At 45.1% G+C, this 18,475-nt stretch overlaps 2 protein-coding genes across 15 annotated transcripts in view; one reads left to right on the top strand and one right to left on the bottom strand.

Annotated features, from left to right (window-relative positions):
• PRMT2 (protein arginine methyltransferase 2) overlaps nucleotides 1-12,235 on the top strand; it is a 35,509-nt gene extending 23,274 nt beyond the window's left edge. For 2 of the 6 annotated variants that reach the window (XM_069733284.1, XM_069733289.1), the window contains 3 exons: nucleotides 9,161-9,290; nucleotides 9,366-9,499; nucleotides 11,579-11,987. In XM_069733284.1, coding sequence (XP_069589385.1) covers nucleotides 9,161-9,290; nucleotides 9,366-9,499; nucleotides 11,579-11,789 — 475 coding nt within the window. In that variant the 3' untranslated portion in view covers nucleotides 11,790-11,987. Of the gene's footprint in view, nucleotides 1-9,160; nucleotides 9,291-9,365; nucleotides 9,500-11,578 lie in introns of all 6 variants that reach the window. The other 4 variants (XM_069733286.1, XM_069733288.1, XM_069733287.1 and 1 more) reach the window with 4 other exon arrangements.
• DIP2A (disco interacting protein 2 homolog A) overlaps nucleotides 12,133-18,475 on the bottom strand; it is a 99,214-nt gene continuing 92,871 nt past the window's right edge. For all 9 annotated transcript variants that reach the window (XM_069733277.1, XM_069733282.1, XM_069733275.1 and 6 more), the window contains 4 exons: nucleotides 14,280-14,354; nucleotides 14,018-14,192; nucleotides 13,820-13,943; nucleotides 12,133-13,088 (listed from right to left, as the gene is read on the bottom strand). In XM_069733277.1, the coding sequence (XP_069589378.1) occupies nucleotides 12,836-13,088; nucleotides 13,820-13,943; nucleotides 14,018-14,192; nucleotides 14,280-14,354 (627 nt within the window). In that variant the 3' untranslated portion in view covers nucleotides 12,133-12,835. The remainder of the gene's footprint in view (nucleotides 13,089-13,819; nucleotides 13,944-14,017; nucleotides 14,193-14,279; nucleotides 14,355-18,475) is intronic.

Raw genomic sequence — 18,475 nt, 5'->3', positions numbered from 1 at the left:
AGGAGATTCGTCTCGAGGACGGCGTCTTTCCGCACGTCAGATGCCCTGCTCGTGCTCCCGGAAGGGCCAAGGAAAGGTCTATCCGTTTCCAAAGCTACGATAGCCAAGCGGATTCGTTCAGCTATCCAGGAGTCTTACCGAGTCTGAGGTCACTCCGTCCCAGCAGGGATTAAGGCTCATTCTACACTCGGTCAGTGGGTGCGTCATCCGGCACCAGGCGTCGGCAGCACAAGTCTGCAGAGTTGCGACTTGGTCCAGCCTGCATACTTTTACGAAACATTACCATGTCCATTCTCAAGCCTCGGAAGATGCATCCGTCGGCAGACGAATATTGCAGGCGGCAGTGCCGCATCTGTAACGTGTGGGTACAAAGAGCAATTGCAGTGGATTGTTTCCCACCCAGGGACTGCTTTAGGACATCCCATGGTTCATTGGTCCCCCAATGAAGCGTAGGAGAAATAGGGATTTTTGTGTACTCACCGTAAAATCCTTTTCTCCGAGCCAATCATTGGGGGACACAGCACCCAGCCTATTGGCTTTAGTTTTTTTCTATGTTGACTTCGTTTTGACATAGTTCATTCTTGTTAAATGTTAAGCTCCTACTGCTTTGTTACCGAACTGGTTCACTTAGAGCCAGCAGGAGGGTGTATACTGCAGGGGAGGAGCTATTCTTTGTGTTAACTTAGTGTCCTCCTACTGGCAGCAGCATAACACCCATGGTCCTGTGTCCCCCAATGTTTGGCTCGGAGAAAACGGATTTTACGGTGAGTACACAAAAATCCCTATTTTCCAGTCTTGTTCCAAAACAGAATCACGGGCGACGTCTTTCTACCAAGCCATAGACGCACTTCGCAAAAACGGAGTCATCATTCTGGTGCCCCAAGACGAAAGGTTCAAAGGGTTTTACTCTAACCTGTTCGTGGTTCCAAAAAAGGACGGAAAATTGTGCTCCATACTGGAACTAAAACTTTTAGGCCAGGTTCACATTGCGTCTATGGTGTCCGTTAGATGGACTACGTTACACCGCGGCAAAACGTGGTGTAACGCAGTCCATTAACGCCACCATTATGCCCTATGTTGGACGCATCGCTAGCGCACGACATGATGTGCCATCATTGAGTGACGGACGCTGGGACGCGGGCTGCAGTGTTTCCGGGTCCGTCACTGCTAGCGCAGATAGAGCATCTGCTAGCTCTATCTGCGCTAGCGCTATATCAAATCGGCACTTGCGTTAACAGCAGCCCGTTAACGCAATGTGAACCTGGCCTTAAACAAATTCGTCAGAGTTGGTCACTTCCGAATGGAGTCCCTCCACTCAGTCAGTCAGTCATCACCTCAATGCAGAAGGGGGAGTTTCTCGCATCCATAGACATCTGGGATGCTTATCTCCATATCCCGATTTTTCCACCTCACCAAAGATTCCTACGTTTTGCGATTCACGATGAACACTTCCAGTTCACGGCTTTGCCCTTCGGCCTCGCCACCGCCCCCAGGGTGTTCACCAAGGTCATGATGGCAATCATGTTCATTCTTCTTTATCGGTGCATGGTTGTGCTACCATACCTAGATGACCTATTAATCAAAGGCCCATCATTTCAGGCCTGCGCAGACTGCGTAAGCATCGCGGTGGATACTGTTTCTTGCCTGGGTTGGATGATCAACTTAGACAAATCATCGCCTGTACCAGCTCAGCAGATAACCTTTTTAGGCATGATCCTAGATACTTCCCGTGGGTTGGTGATCCTTCCTCCAGAAAACGTTATGGCGTTACAACAAGGAGCCCAGATGCTCTCCTGATCTGTCCCTCACTCCATTCGGGATGACCGTTTTAGGCAAGATGGTCGCGGCAATGGAGGCGGTTCCATTCAACCAGTTACACCTCCGTCCCCTGCATCATGCACTTTTGACAACCTAGGACAGGAACCCGTTCTCTCTGGACCGTCGGGTCCGGCTGTCTCAGTGGGTCAAAGAGACCCTCAGATGGTGGACGTTGAGGTCTTATCTGGATCAGGTAAAATCCTCTCCCAGTACGTTGGCTGGTGGTGACCAGTCTCCTAGGTTGGGGAGCGGTCTTCAGTCATCACATGGCCTAGGGACGATGGTCCGCTCTGGAATCGCGTTTCTCTATCAATCTCTTGGAAATACGAGCAATCTGGTTGGCCCGTCGGCGGTTTCATCATCTTCTGGCAGGTCGCCCCATCCGGATTCAATCGGACAATGCCATCACTGTGGCGTAAATCAACCGTCAGGGGGGCACCCGCAGCAAGCTTGCGATGCTCGAAGTAAGTCACATTCTCCGATGGGCCGAGAGTAATCACTCGGTCATCTCAGCAGTCCACATCCCGGGAGTAGAAAATTAGGTGGCAGGTTTTCTCAGCCGTCACAGTCTCGCCTCGGGAGAATGGTCCCTCATCTGGAAGTTTTTCAGCAGATTTGCCATCGCTGGGGGACACCGGATGTCAATCTGATGGCCTAGAGGCTAAATGCACAGGTTCCACAGTTCATAGCCCGCTCTCGCGATCCGGTAGCCATCGGGATGGACGCACTGGTTCTCCCGTGGCATCAGTTTCGCCTTCCTTATGTGTTTCCCCCTCTCCCATTACTTCCGAGGGTCATCAGGAAGATCAGAGCGGAGGGGATCCCAGGGATTCTGGTCGCGTCAGATTGGCCCTGGCGAGCGTGGTACGCAGAACTGGTACAACTCGTCGCCGAAATTCTCTGGAGGTTGCCAGATCGTCCCGACCTGCTTTCCCAGGGCCCCATTTACCACCAGAACTCAGGCTCTGTCTTTAACGGCTTGGCCATTGAATCCTGGGTTCTAGCCCAAGCCGGTTTTTCCCAACAGGTGGTTTCCACTATAATTAGCGCTCGGAAGCTTGCATCAATGCGCATTTATCATCGCGTTTGGAAGACTTTATTTTCTCATGGTGCAAGGACCGTGGACGTTCCCAACCCCCCCCTCCCCCCCTCGTGTTTTCAATCCCTTCCATTTTGGAATTTCTCCAGACTGGTCTCGAGTCAGGTCTAGGGCTTCGTTCTTTGAAATGCCATATTTCGGCCTTATCCGTCCTATTCCAACGCAGGATAGTGACCAGATTGCAGGTGACCTTCATTCAGGGGGTGGCTCACATGGTACCTCCCTATGAAATGCCATTGGAATCATGGCTTGGAGAAAAGGATTTTACGGTGAATACACAAAAATCCCTGTTTGTTGTGGTATGACGATCTGGATTAAAAAGATAATCATTCAGAGTATAAAAATCTCAATCACTGGGATTTGTTGAAGCGGTCCAGAGTTATTACCACATAAAGTGACATTGGTTAGATGTAAAAAATTTGGCTCCGTCACTAACGGGTTAAATTGCATGTACGAAAAAATCTGAATATATGCCTGATCAGGAACAGAGGTAAGTGGCCTGGTCTTGAATGGGTTAAAGGGTTATTCCCCTCTTCATATATGGATAATGTTGATAGTGCTTGTAAAAACAAGCACTTATGCAATTTATTGCTTATAAATAAAAATTGCAGCTGTTCTTGGGATGATAACACTTTGATTTATTTACATTTCATTGCCTAGGAGACCGACCACTGCTGCGGTCTACCTTGTGAGCACTACACTGAAGCTGGCCGGGATTGACAGGTAATGATGCTCTCCAGTAATTCTGGCCAGTTTCAAGACTTGCTTCAGATAAGTAGAAAAGAGCTTGTAAGCACTGCACATATTCTGCTTTCTAGCAGTGGTGGTCAGTCTCCAAGGTAACGAGATGTAAATAAAAGTATTACTATCTCAAGCACTAACACTATCCAACAATACTGATTTATAAAGATGAAAAGAAAATTAAAGAGAATCTGTCACTAGGTATTTGCTACTCATTCCAAGAGCAGCATAAAGTAGGGGCAGAAACACTGATTCTAATGCTGGGTCACTGATTGGGCTTCTTGCTGTAGTTTTGATAAAACTGTTTTATATGCTGCAGCTCTGCTAGTCCTCTCAGTGATTAGTTTCTACTATCCAGTCCTCGATATTTATGAGCTCTGTCTAGCCCCGATCCTCACCATTGTTTGTCCTATTTCTGCCTGCCTATGCACAGTATAGGTGGATAGCAATCAATCAATGACATGGGTGGGATTAGTCAGAATTTTTCACTTAGTGGACTAGCAGAGAAAACAGATTTTTATCAAAACTACAGCAAGAAGCCTGGTAAATGATTTGCCGCTGGAATTGGGGTCTCTGTCCCTGTTTAAAGCTGCTTAGGTTGGAAACCATAAATCTGGTGACAGATTCCTTCTAACACTAATGTATTGACAAAAAAATCACCCGCAGGTGTCTAAATAATGTCATGTACACATAACCTAAAACCATTTTGACCACTATTTGGAAAAACAAACAAAACCCCAACAGGCCTTCGTTGTTGAATGTTTGCATTCTACATGATGTTTATTTTGTGTACATATAGAAATCCTGGATTTTAGATCGTAAAATGACTACAACTGTATGGGAAAAACGACATACTGTAAATACTCGAGAATAAGCAGAGATTTTCAGCCCATTTTTTGGGATGAAAGTCCCCCTCTCGGCTTATACTCGAGTCATACACAGGGGTCGGCAGGGGATGGGGAACGGGTGCTGTCTAATTATACTCACCTGCTCCCGGTGCGGTCCCTGCACGTCTTTTCCCCGGCGCTGACAGCTTCTTCCTGTGAGTATAACGGGGAGGGGAGCGCTGCACGATATTCACCTGCTCCTCGTTCCGGCGCCGCCCTGTCTACAGCTGTGACGCTCAGGTCAGAGGGCCCGGTGACGTGGTTAGTGCGCGCCCTCTGCCTGAATATCCGTGCAGGAGCCGCTGAAGATGGAGTGGCGCCGGAACGAGGAACAGGTGAATATTGAAAGTGCCGGGGCCTGAGCGACGGAGAGGTGAGTATGTGATTTTTTTTATTTTTTTTATCGCAGCAACAGCAAATGGGGCAAGTGTCTATATGGAGCATTATATGGGGCCATAACGTTTGTGCAGCACTATATGGGGTCATAACGTTTTTGCAGCACTATATGGGGCAAGTGTCTGTATGGGGCCATGATCAACGTTTGTGCAACACTATATGGGGCAAATATCTTTATGGGGCATCTTATGGGGCCATAATCAACATTTGTGCAGCATTATATTGGGCAAATGTGTCTATGGAGCATCTTATGGGGCCATTATTAACCTTTATGCAGGATTATATGGGGCATATTTTAATATGGAGCATCTTATGGGGCCCATCATAAACTTTATGGAGCATTATATGGGGCTCCTGATTCAATATGGATATTCAAAAACACAACCTACTGATGTCTCAATTAATTTTACTTTTATTGGTATCTATTTTTACTTTTGACATTTACTGGTAGCTGCTGCATTTTCCACCCTAGGCTTATACTCGAGTCATTACATTTTCTCAGTTTTTTGTGGCAAAATTAGGGGGGATGGAGGGGGGTTGGCTTATACTCAAGTATATACGGTAATTCCAAATATAAAACATTACAGAGAGGAACAAATAGCCTCTTGAAGGCAGTTCAGCAGAGCAGTGTTCCCCAATTAGTAGCTCTGGAGCAGCCAGGTTTTGGCAATTCTAGATACTATAACTAGTAGCTCCTTAGAGGTCACAATATTAACTAGTACTTTTTAAAAAACATGAGAAGAATCAGGCAATGTGCACACGTAGTCTGGGTCCACTGCAGATTTTTCCGCAGCTGATTCCAGCAAATTTGATAAATCTGCAGTGGAAAACCGCTGCGGATTTCCTGCAGTTTCCACTGCGGATTTACAACTGTGGCTTTCCATAAGGGCAGTTGTAAATCCACTGCGGAAAACGCACAAAAGAAGTGACATGTTGCGGATTGCAAACCGCTGTGTTTCCGCGCATTTTTTTCCGCAGCATGTGCACAGCGGTTTTTTTTCCCCATACGTTTACATTGAACTGTAAACGCAAAGGAAACTGCTGCGGATCCGCAGCAAAATCTGCATCGTGTGCACATAGCCTAAAGAGTCCGATCAATAGAAGTGTGCGGCCCTAATCACTGTGCTTCCTAGGACTTCTATTTGAGTATTACAGATCCAGATCATTAGTAGCAAAATGTGTTTCAGTAGCAGGAGCCAGCGACAATCAGTGATTTTCTTATGACCGAAGTCATTCATTTTAGCACATAGGAGTCAATAGATGGACTGGAAACACATGGTTCATTTTTAGAGTTCAAATGTGTCTTCTGTACTTGGTAACAGCACAAAATGGCAAAAAATCAACAGCTCTCCAGATCTGAACCTCATTGAAAACCTCTGGAATGTAATCAGGAGGATGATGGAGAGTCACAAGCCATCAAACAAAGAACTGCTTACATTTTTGAGCCAGAAGCAGTGTGAATGACTGGTGGAAAGCATGCCAAGACGCATGAAAGCTGTGATTAAAAATCATGGTTATTCCACAAAATATTGATTTCTGAACTTTTTGAGTTAAAGCATTACTATTGTTGTTTCTAAATATTATGAACTTGTTTTCTTTGCATTATTTGAGGTATGAAAGCACTGGGTTTTCTTTTTAATTTGACCAGTTTTCTTTCAGAAAAAAAATCCAAATTTTATTTCATGTAAATTCAGAGACGTGTTGTCAGAAGTTTATAGACTAAAAGAACAATTTACATTTTACTCAAATATACACTACCGTTCCAAAGTGTAGGGTCATTTAGAAATTACTTTTTTTTTTTTTAATAGAAAAGCTCAGTTTTTTTTTCCAATGAAGCTAACAGTAAATGATTTAGAAATACACTCTATTCATTGTTGATGTGGTAAATGACTATTCTAGCTGCAAACATCTGGTTTCTAATGCAATATCATCATAGGTGTATAGAGACCCATTTCCAACAACCATCGCCCAAGTGTTCTTATGGTACTTTGTGTTTTCTAACTGTGTAAGAAGGCTAATGGATGGTTAGAATACCCTTGAAAACACTTGTGCAAGTATGTTAGCACAGCTGATTAGAGAACCTATAAACCTGACCTTCCTTTGAGCTAGTTGAGAATCTGGAGCATTACATTTGTTGGTTCCATTAAACTCTCAAAATGGCCAGAAAAAACTTTCATGTGAAACTCGACAGTCTATTCTTGTTCTTAGAAATGAAGGCTGTTTCATGTGAGAAATTGGCAAGAAACTGAAGATTTCCTAAAACAGTGTGTACTACTCCCTTCAGAGGAGAGCACAAGCAGGCTCTAACCAGAGCAGAGAGAGAGGTGGGAGACCCCGCTGCACAACTGAGCATCAAGACAAGTACATTAGAGTCTGTAGTTTGAGAAATCGACACCTCACAGGTCCTCAACTGGCAGCTTCATTAAATAGTACACGCAAAACGCCAGTGTCAACGTCTACAGTGAAGAGACGACTCCGGGATGCTGGCCTTCAGGGCAGAGTGGCAAAGAAAAAGCCATATCTGAGACTGGCTAATAAAAGGAAAAGATTAATATGGGCAAAAGGACACAGACATTGAACAGAGGAAGATAGGAAAAAAAGTGTTATGGACGGACGAATCCAAGTTTGAGGTGTTTGGATCACACAGGAGAACATTTGTGAGACACAGAACAACTGAAAAGATGCTGGAAGAGTGTCTGACACCATCTGTCAAGTGGTGGAGGTCATGTGATGGTCTGGGGTTGCTTTTGTTCTGGTAAAGTGGGAGATTTGTACAAAGTAAAAGGGATTTTGAATAAGGAAGGCTATCACTCTATTTTACAACACCATGCCATAACCCGTGGACAGCGCTTGATTGGAGCCAATTTCATCCTACAACAGGACAATGACCCAAAGCACACCTCCAAACTATGCAAGAACTATTTAGGGAAGAAGCAGGCAGCTGGTATTCTATCTGTAATGGAGTGGCCAGCACAGTCACCAGATCACAGCCCCATTGAGCTGTTGTGGCAGCAGCTTGACCGTATGGTGCAAAAAGTGCCCATCAACCCAAACCAACATGTGGGAGGGGCTTCTGGAAGCATGGGGTGACATTTCTCCAGATTACCTCAGCAAATTAACTGCTAGAGTAACAAAGCACTGGAATTGCTGCAAAGGGAACATTTTGTGACTAAAGCAAATTTGGAGAAAATTATTTCAAATTTTTTTTTTTTTTTTAACCTTGTTAAATGTCTGGACTAGATTTTCAACTCTTTATTTGGCAACTCATTTGATTAATAAAAGTATGAGTTATCATGGAAAACACTATTGTCTGGGTGACACTAAACTTTGGAACGGTAGTGTACCTATAAAGCGAAAAATCAGACAAACTGAACATTTTGCAGTGGTCTCAGAGCTGTAGTTACGGTAATCCTTTGTATTTGAACATATATGGATGAAAACTCGGAACAAAAACAAAATACAATGCGTACATTTAAAAAGTTGTAAAAAATTAACTGATCCGTATATATTCCATTTTTTTTTTTTTTAAATAGTGAATTCGCCCTCATCACCTACTAATCTGACCTTCAGCTGAAGTCTTAAAGGGGATCTGTTAGCAGGATTTTGCCACCCAAACAATGTATATGCCCATATAGTTCTTTCAAGGATAAGTGCAGCCATACCGTTCTATATCCAGCCCATGCCAGAGAAGGCAATGGCTAAATAAATATGTAAATCAGGCTAAAGTGCTTTCGGTGCATGGAAGCTCTTCCCGAGACTCTGTCATTCCAGCACCATCTTCTTCTGATTGTCTGACAGAATAGAATCGCAGTGTCAGAGGCTTTGGAAGAGCTTCCACGTGCTGAAAGCACTTCAGCCTCAATGACATTCATTTATGGTGATGAAGGAACAGACTGGCCATGTAACAGTATTGGATTGGTCTTTGCAAGAGCTACATGCACATATAAAGAATTTGAATGAAATCCTGCTGACAAATTCCCTCTTAAATATTTCAATACAATTTAGGAAGATCGGACTAGAAGAAGTAGTATGAGCCCAATATTTGGCCTAGGAGCTAATGTGAAACTTGTATTTTTTTTCTATCACCAGATTTATAAACAAAATTCACATAAAAGCCTGCTTTAAATAATAGTTAAAAGGAAACTATCATCTGCAAATGTGCTGAGATTGGTTTCTGCTGTCACACGGCATTGATCTTCACATCTTTCTTCTACCACAGGCCTGTGGCCATTCAAGAGTTTTTTTCCAGACCAAAACCTGATTATATATTAAAACCAGAGGATTGTCTGTCTAAGCCTTGCACCTTGCTAGATGTCAATGTGAAGACACTAAGGGTTGAAGATCTAGAGGTGAAGGTCATTTTTTCATTTGACTTTTTTGTTTAGATGTTACATTGAGTTTAGAACCTTTTGTTTGTTCTTTAGAGTATGAGCGGCGACTTTCATTTCCATGTGGATCGTGACGGCATTTTTCATGGCTTCACTGCTTGGTTCAGTGTCCAGTTCCAGAATATTGATAACCAGGAACAGGTGGAATTGGATACTGGACCTTTCAACCAGTACGTAAGATATTACATTTATATATAAAAGAAAAAAAAAGTCCTAAGCTGTAGACATGTGATAGATTGGTAATTCAGAAACAGATTAGACTGGTTAAATAAAGACCCACCGGATGGGCCAAGTCATAATGTTGTAACTTAATTTTCTCAAACTTGCTAAAAGCCAATACTGAACATTGGTACCACGTTTTCAGAGTATACGATGCATCCAGGTTTAGGCGACGTCCCTGTGCCGGTGTATACACCTTTTGCTATAAGCTCTTATCTTGTTCTGAGCAAAGACTGGAAAGCTTACCTGAAGCTTCAATTTGCCAAATAGGCATAAGCATGTACGCTCAATTTGGCAGTGTGGCATTGGGTTATTCCAATAAAAGTGCACAGACACGTCTTTAAATCCAATATACCAATATTTTCACACATTTACTGGTTGTAGAGGAATGAAGCTCAAATTAAGTTTTTAAGTTAATAGCGTTTTTTAATCCTGAGAAACATCATTACTTCTGTTCAATATTTCTTATCCTTATTGAATAGAAGTGGACTGCAATACCAGATCCCTTTACAGCAATTTCTACTTAAAGGCAAATCGGTCATGTCCCCAAACACTATTATCCTGCAGACATAGGGTTAACGTGCAGGTTGATGGCATTTCAATGCTGTCGTCTCCTTACCGACATTGCAGCTCCTGGGAGAATATGAACTTTATTCCTCCCTGGAACCCCCGGCTATCAGTCATAGGGATGTGGCAGGGAGCGGCCACAGTCCTCCCTCAGTACATACAGTAGTAAATGGCAGCTGTTAACACGCCCCAGAAATCTGAACGCTTCCTCTGCAGCACATCTGTGCAGAGCAGGCCGTCAAAGAACTGCTGCTTGCGTGATTAAAAGCTTGTGGCTCCCGGGAGGAATACGGTTAATTTTCTTTTGATAGTAGCGATTTTAATATAGTGGTCAAAGAGCATCGTAATGCTATAAATCTGCAGGTGGTGATTGGGCAAGCCTCATTCTACCCTCTGTCCCATCAAGACTGGCATGAAAAACACAAACACCTGTCTGATGAATCTGAGTCTAAGGCTATGTGCACACGTTGTGGATTAGGCTTAGGAATTTCTGGTGCGGATTCTGCCTCTCCTGGCAGAAAACGCACCTGCAGATTTGTTGCGTTTTTTGTGCGGTTCCGCTGCGTTTTTTACCCCTGCGGTTTTCCATAATAGAATGTGTACAAACACGCTGCAGATTCACAAAAAAGTAGTGACATGCTACTTCTTTTATTCCGCAGCGGATTTTCCGCAAAGTGTGCACAGCATTTTTTTTTCTCATTGATTTACATTGTACTGTTAATCAATTGTACTGTTAATTCTGCACTGCAAAAAAACGCTGCGGATCCGCAGAGAATCCGCAATGTGTGCACATACCCTTAGTTTACAAGCTATAAGGAACAGAACTCCGATCATCCACAGATCTAGGCAGGTGTGTTGAAATGTTATCAGCGCCGCATTACCCCTTTAACCAAAGCATAACTCCATATCCTAAGACACAACTGACTCTTTTCAGCATGTTATATAATAAACACTTCTGATAGTTGGACATGACGGATACATTTTTGTCACCGTCATTTTATGCTAACAGAACGGTTTTATTTTTTCTGCCAGATTGCGACAATATTAGATTTTCAGGGGACAGTGGTTCAAACATTTTAGTTATTGAAATAACACTGGAACAGATGAAACAAGTGTTCTAATATTCTAGAACTAGAAGCACCCGATACACAATAAGCCAATATCGACTGGTCGGCCGACACCCTAATGTGTATGGTTGCGCTGGCCAACTAATTGTCAGATTTCAGACATGATTGCTTTGTGGTCCCAGACACGTCAGTGGCTTTCTCATCGAGAACACTGGAGCGCTCCTGTGTATGGGAGAGATGACAGAGATCACAGTCAGTCGACAGATCGGCTGAAGCATGGGCTCGTTCCACAGCCAACATGGTTGAACATAATCTACGTCATACAAATAAATACATCTGTAATTTATCTAGTGTTGTGTAATCGATCACCGACGTCACTCTCTATTTTGCCCCAAGGCTTACTCACTGGAAGCACACCCTCTTCATGCTGGACGAGCCGCTGCACGTATACAGTGGGGACAGGATCACTGGCTCCGCCGTTTTCAAGAGAAACCCTATTTGGAGACGTCATTTATCTGTCACTATAACCTGGACCGTCACCAGCTCATCACAGACAGTGCAGGTGAGGACGGGGGTCTACAGGGGTCAGACGTTGGGTCATTATTGACATTGCTTCTTTTTGGACAGGGTGGCTGCAAAGTGTTTCCTATCTGGAGGTGATTCTGGAAGAATATTATATTTACATCAAATGAAATTCCAGTTGTAAACACACATATGTAAAACTTGCAATAATGGGTGAATATTCAGGCAAGTCTACAGCTGATGCTCAGGTTTTGCCGCTGTAGTGCACACTGTGAATTGGAGTTTTACAAGAGACGAAGAGCCGCACGTTGCCCCTATTGGAGCTTGAAGCTAATTATAACCTAACTGATAACGAGACGCACAATGCTGATGGCTGGCCGTGCCCACGGACACACAACTACGGACATTTTTTAAAATGTTTAATGTGCTTTTTATCCCCTAATATCACAGGTAACGCGTCAGGGTCTGTAGTGCTTAATGGAGTTATTTTTAATGTTTTTTTTTTTTGCTATAAAAACTACAGTGATAAAATTGAAGTGGTCCTGTCCCTTTTTTGTTCAGAACCAGTTGGGATATCCTTTAGGTTGATGCACATAATAAATTATACAGTCTCTGTACATAATTACATTCAGTTCAGTGATGAGAAGTGAAGTAGCAGCTCACAAAGGGCTGGTGAACGTTCACACTTTGGGAATAGTCCATCTTGGCTCAGGAGGCATAGTCGCCCCCATATACTTGATAAAAAAAGGAAAAAAAAAATCTATGTGCTCAGATTAGGGCGATCCAGAGATTCACATTATTGCATGGATTTGGGCTCTGTAAGGCGACAACACATGAGGCAGGATGGACGCTGCACAGGACACAGAGCATGTGACGGTGAGGATTTAGGAAGCTACATCCAGTGCCACGGTAAGAGGTAAAAGTTCGTTAGTTACATTCTGTTCTGAACATTCTTGGCATCAAGAGTGTTTCCTTTCACCTGTTACGAAAAGCACAACTGGGTGGTGGGAAGACAGCAGCAATCCAGAACCCCGATGAATGGAAGTACTACGTAGTCTCCTCTCCTCAGCTTTGTTTCGTACCCAGCACGCAGTCCATGGTTGGATAAGGCAGGAAGCTGCTTTTCTTGGTTCACATGTTGTACGCCACATATATTGGATCAAGCTGGTCGGCCAGGAACCCGTCACGTAAGTGCATACGCTGCTTTTCTCCTCTTGAATTGATGGGAATAACACCTGGGTCCACAATGACCACAACTCCAACAATCAAATAATGTTCCTCCAAAATTACATTGGTCACAAGAGCCACTAGATCAAGGGCCTCTTGCTCAGGCCCATCTAACTCAAGGACCACTACAAGAAGGTTTGTCCATGTGAAAACGGCACTGTTAAGGAAAAAAAAAAATTGTTATAAGCATTGGTAAGACAAATTACAGGGGGCCTACGGGGTAACGTTTCTTCTTGTGGAGACTGTCAAATTGGCGTAGGGAGACTTATAGGCCATGAAATGTTGCACTGCAAATTTAAATAGGTAAATAAAGTCTTCGAGGAAGAGGACAGGAAGTCTAGTGCTATCTATTGGGAGTAGCAATTCTAAAAGTCAATTGCCCCATTAAAGTTGCTTGCCACAAGGGTTAAGAACCATTTTTCCTTCTTTGCACTGATGAGAGGCAAACATCCTGAAACAGGTCTGCAAAAAGTTTCTGGTTTGGCTTCTAGTTTAAAGTCAAGGCCCTTCAATACTCACTTTTAGGATGGCTGCTTCCAATAGGTAGAAACTAGTGATGAGCGAATATACTCGTTACTCGAGATTTCTCGAGCACGCTCGGGGTGACCTCCGAGTATTTTTTAGTACTCGGAAATTTAGTTTTTATTGCCGCAGCTGAATGATTTACATCCGTTTCACTTATGCTGGCTAACAGATGTAAATGATTCAGCTGCGGCAATAAAAACTAAATTTCCGAGTACTAAAAAATACTCGGAGGTCACCCGAGCGTGCTCGAAAAATCTCGAGTAACGAGTATATTCGCTCATCACTAGTAGAAACAACTTCTTCACAGGATTGGAACACTTATTTGCATAAGACTAATTACAAAAATTCATTTCCTAAACTCACCATTCAGCAATGTTCTTGTGAGATCGAATCACAGATGTCTCTATATCAATTGGATGATATCTCATGCCTCGTAATTCCAACGTTTCATCCAGGGAACCAACCACGTATAGAGCATCATGTCTCTCTGTGTAAAACAATCAGCATTTATCATTAGTACTTCAGACTAATGTCTATGCTTTCTCTTTTCTGACTTGTTACCTCCACTGGCATCAGTTAGTTCAGTTCTGCGGAGAAAACCAAGGTATCCAGTCCGCGCCCAAACAGTCTGTGTGTCCCCAAAACTGAGTCTTGCATTGAAGTGATCAGCGTGCAGCGCCTCTTCTCCATACACTGTATAATACCCGTTAGCATTGTGTGGGCTGCTTACCCAAACCTGGTAAGACATTTTCAAGAGGGGAAAAAAATGACCCTTTTTATTTGGAAAAGGTCACATTTAAACCCAAATGTACTGCATACGTACCTCTCCTAAATGAGAGTCTCCAAGGGGTCCTTTGGTTTCGGTGTGTGCAATAATCACTTTCACCCCAGGAAGAATCTGCAGGATAAATTCAAAGTTATGCAAAACATGGCAAAGTTACATTAGGGCTGCAAGGTCCCTCTGAAGGGAATGTAGAATCAGAAAATGACCAATAGTTTGAATCAGGTTTCGTGTTAATTGTATTTACGGTAACTTTTCGGGAAAAAAAAAATGTATTTCTCCTTCGCCTCACTGGGGGACACAGACCATGGGTGTATGCTGCTGCCACTAGGAGGCTGATACTAAGTGATACAAAGAAAGTTCTATCCTCCTCTGCAGTATACACCCTCCTGCTGGCTCTCAGCTAACCAGTTCTTGCTTAGTGTCTGTAGGAGGCACTTGGGTCTGTTTTCAGACCCCAACATTTTTTATTTTATTTTCTGTAAATTTTTTTTTTTAATTAACGGAGTGAAGGGGCGACTGATTCCTTTCTAGGGTCCGCTCTCCCCCGAACCATCAACAGGCGAGCACAGCAAGTATACCTCCCCGTACCTCTCCTGCGACGACTGGGGCACACCTAATCTACGCTAGGGCGACCGTATACCTCCTATGTGCATCTCCCGGGCTCCTCCGCAATCAAGCCCTCACCTGTTGGCGTCATGTAGTCCCCACAGTAGCCATAAGCCCCCTGCGGCAGGCTCTCCATCCCCCGGCAAAGGGAGGATCGATTGAGTTTAGGATCGATTGAGTTTATTCCCTTACAATGGAGGATGCATCTCTGCTCGGTGGCGGTGAGTAGTTTCCTTCCTCACGCTGCCTGCGTGGGAAGGTGCGGTCCTGGTCCCTGGGGAGAGGTGACGCCAGCGGCAATCATTCGGCGCTACGTCGCGGCCCGCTGACGCGCTCCACCGGCAGGCTCCATAAATTTAGTCCCCGGCTTTTTCAGCCGGACTAGGCCGCAGTTGAAATCCCTGCCAACCGCCGGAGCCCCACCCAGCTCACTTCAGGGGCGACAGTTCCTTCACGGTCCCGATCTCCCCACACCAGCAGCAGGCGACCACATGGAGTGTCGCCTCCATGTATCCTCTCCTGGAGCCAGGCCTAATGCCGTACAACTGGCCCTGTCCACCTGGGGACTGAACTTCGTGGATGTACAGAGGCCCCTCTCTATGCCGTCTGAGCGGCCCCCACTGTCCCACCACTGTGAAAGCGGATGGCACAAGGAGGCGGCCCCAGCTTGGGCCTATTCGTGGAAGTCTCGAGACCCCGCCCACGCCGTGCATGTGGCTCCGCCCCCCGAATTGGCGCTTCTCGCTCTCTGCGAGATTTTATCTAAAGGCGCATAACCAGTATTCCCTGGTCTTAAAGGCACATGACCAGTATTCCCTGGTCTTAAAGGCACATGTCCAGTATTCTCTGGTCTTAAAGGCACACGACCAGTATTCCCTAGTCTTAAAGGCACATGGCCAATCCGAAGCTGGTCATAAATAAAGAGCCCTCCGCCGCTGATCCCAGTTTATCCCGGTGTAACTAGTTCCATCAGTGGACTTAGTCACTGCCGCAACCCATGGTTTCTCTGACCAAGAGATTGAATCCCTCCATGGCTCAGAGTGCTCGCAGGACCGATATACATGGTCCTTCTCCTACATAGGATCCGTCGGCTAGCAGGGGCCACGAGTATTCTAGAAACGTACAGGTATCTAGAAAACGGAAGTTTTCATTTTATGATCTCTCTCCAAGGATTTGCTGAGAACAAGACTCTTAACACGGATCGGATATTGCCTTGGACCTGGACTTGACAGCTTCAGTAAAGGATGAACACGCCTATTTATATCATCAACTAATCTCTGTACATTGACGAGGACTCCGGTCCTGGTCTAGACTACGCAGGGTCCCTCATAAGGAGACTAAACTCCCTCGTAGAGCATTTGCCATCCAGTCCGGATATGCAATTCACTGGACAGAAGCCTCTATGTGGGATGCCATGCCTGGTCTGATTTTTAAGGGCGACGGACCCTTTAAAGGGCACCGATCTCCCCACACCATCAACAGGCACACGGAGTGTCACCTCCATGTCCCCTCTTCTGCATCCAGGCCTAATGCCAGACAACCTGTCCTGTCCACCCGGATACCTGAGCTCTGTGGATGTACAGAGGCACCCTTTTCGGACGTCTGAGCACCCCCCTCTGCATCACCACTATTTAAAAGAAGATGCAAGAAGGCGGATGATTCCTCTCCACTTCCATGTTAAGAGGATGGTGGATCGAAGGTTCCTAATTTTTAACTCTGCACCGCGGCGATGGCAAGAGACTATGACTTGCTGGATGCAGCCGCACATTCTGCCACTTGGGAGATTAACCAGGTAGAATCTCCTGTAGTATACCTACCAGTATCCCTGCCCGATGTGTCATCAATTGAAAATTTCAAGGTCTGTCATATAGCAAATCTGGTTTGTTCCGTTTTGCGGCTTCGGGTCCAGCGCTCTACCCTCCCTAGCCGCCGCATGAATTGCTAGAGCAATGGTCTCCTGGCTGGAGACCTTAACTACTTTGATTCACACTAGTAACCCTTTCCTGAAGACAGTACAACTGGTCAATCAAATCTTTTGAGCGGGAGACTAACAAAGGATCATATGTTACTACAGCCCCGACCAGCAGTGGAAGGGTTGTCCAGGACAGCCTAGATCTAAGGGATCTTGGTTCCAAAAAGGGAAACGAGAAGAAGGACCGATCCTGGACCTCAAACTTCTAACAACCTTTCACATGGTTCTCCTTTTTCGAGTGGAGTTCCTCCGCTCAGCCATTACTTCAACAGAAAAAGGTGGAGTTTCTGGCATCCATCGACATTCGGGATGCTTACCCTCCTCAAAAATTCCTTCGCTTTTCCATTGGTGAGCAGCATTTTCAAGTCATGAACTTGTCTTCGGTCTTGCTACCACACCCAGAGTGTTCGCAAGGCTCATGGTGGCTGTCATGTTCCTCTTGCACCCTAGAGGTGTGGTCGTCCTGCCCTGTTTGGCCGACTGTCTAGCCGCACTTCCAGGACTACGCTAAGTAGTCTATATCACTTGCGATACCCTTTCATGTGGGCTGGCGGCTAGACTTAGACAAGTTCTCCTCATTTCCAGCCCAGCAGATATCCTTTTTGAGGATGATCCGGTACATTTCCAGAAGGATGGTAATTCTCCCTCCAGACAAGGTCATGGCCCTTCAACAGGGAACTCGCGCACTTGATCACTCATCCCCTCATTTAATTCGATTTGCTGGGAGGGTTCTAAGGAAAAATGGTGACGACACTGGAAGCAGTTTCCTTCACTTCGCTCGTTTTCAGCAAGTCAAACACACTTTCAGACGATAGTCTCTGAGCTCCTTCGTCATCCAGGGCCTTTCTCCCGGTTCAATGGTTACTAATAACTACCAATGCCAGTCCTCTTCTCCCAATCATTGCTCTGGAGATCCGAACGGTAGTCCTACAGTAGGTCCACTGCCTTCTGGCGGGTCAACCCATCTGAATTCAATTGGACAATGCCACGGCTGTGCCATACGTCAATCATCTAGCAGGTACCCACGTTCAGGCGCCATGGCCGTGGAACCTCACATTCTTCGATGTGCAGAGATCTATCATTCGGTGATCTCGGCAGTACATATCCCAGGAGTATAACTCTTGGCGGCGAACATATTCAGCATTCAGGGTTTCGCCTCAAGCGAGTGGGAACTTCACCTGGAAGTCTTCCATCAGACCTGCCTTCACTGGAGCTCTCCAGTTGTAGTTCGGATGGCGTCCAGACTGATCGCCTATGTACTCGAGTTCGTGATTCGGCCTCGAGATCCAAGAGCCATCGCACTGCATGCTCTGGTTCCTCCGTGGTACCAGTTTCCATAACACTCCTTCCACTACTTCTGAAAGCTTTTCAGAAGCAGAAAGAGCCCCCAGTAATCCTCGGAAATCTATCAGTTTTTTTGCTTGCGGAGCTGGTAGCTTTCGGCCTTTCTGCAGCAAAACTGCAAGTAGGCACTTTCTCGCAGGGAGTTTTCACACGTACAGTAGTTCTTCCCTATCGCATACCGTTAGATCATTGGGACCTTAATGGTCCTAGAAGTCTTACAGTAGACTCTTTTTTGATCCGGACAGACCTTACTATCAGGGAAGGTCTTTCCTTTTTTCTCTGCGATATCCTCATCCTGACAAGTCTTCGGTGC

The sequence above is a fragment of the Ranitomeya imitator genome, chromosome 7, assembly GCF_032444005.1.
Source record: "Ranitomeya imitator isolate aRanImi1 chromosome 7, aRanImi1.pri, whole genome shotgun sequence".
Taxonomy (NCBI): Eukaryota; Metazoa; Chordata; class Amphibia; order Anura; family Dendrobatidae; genus Ranitomeya; species Ranitomeya imitator.
This window is presented reverse-complemented; position numbering and strand designations above follow the sequence as displayed.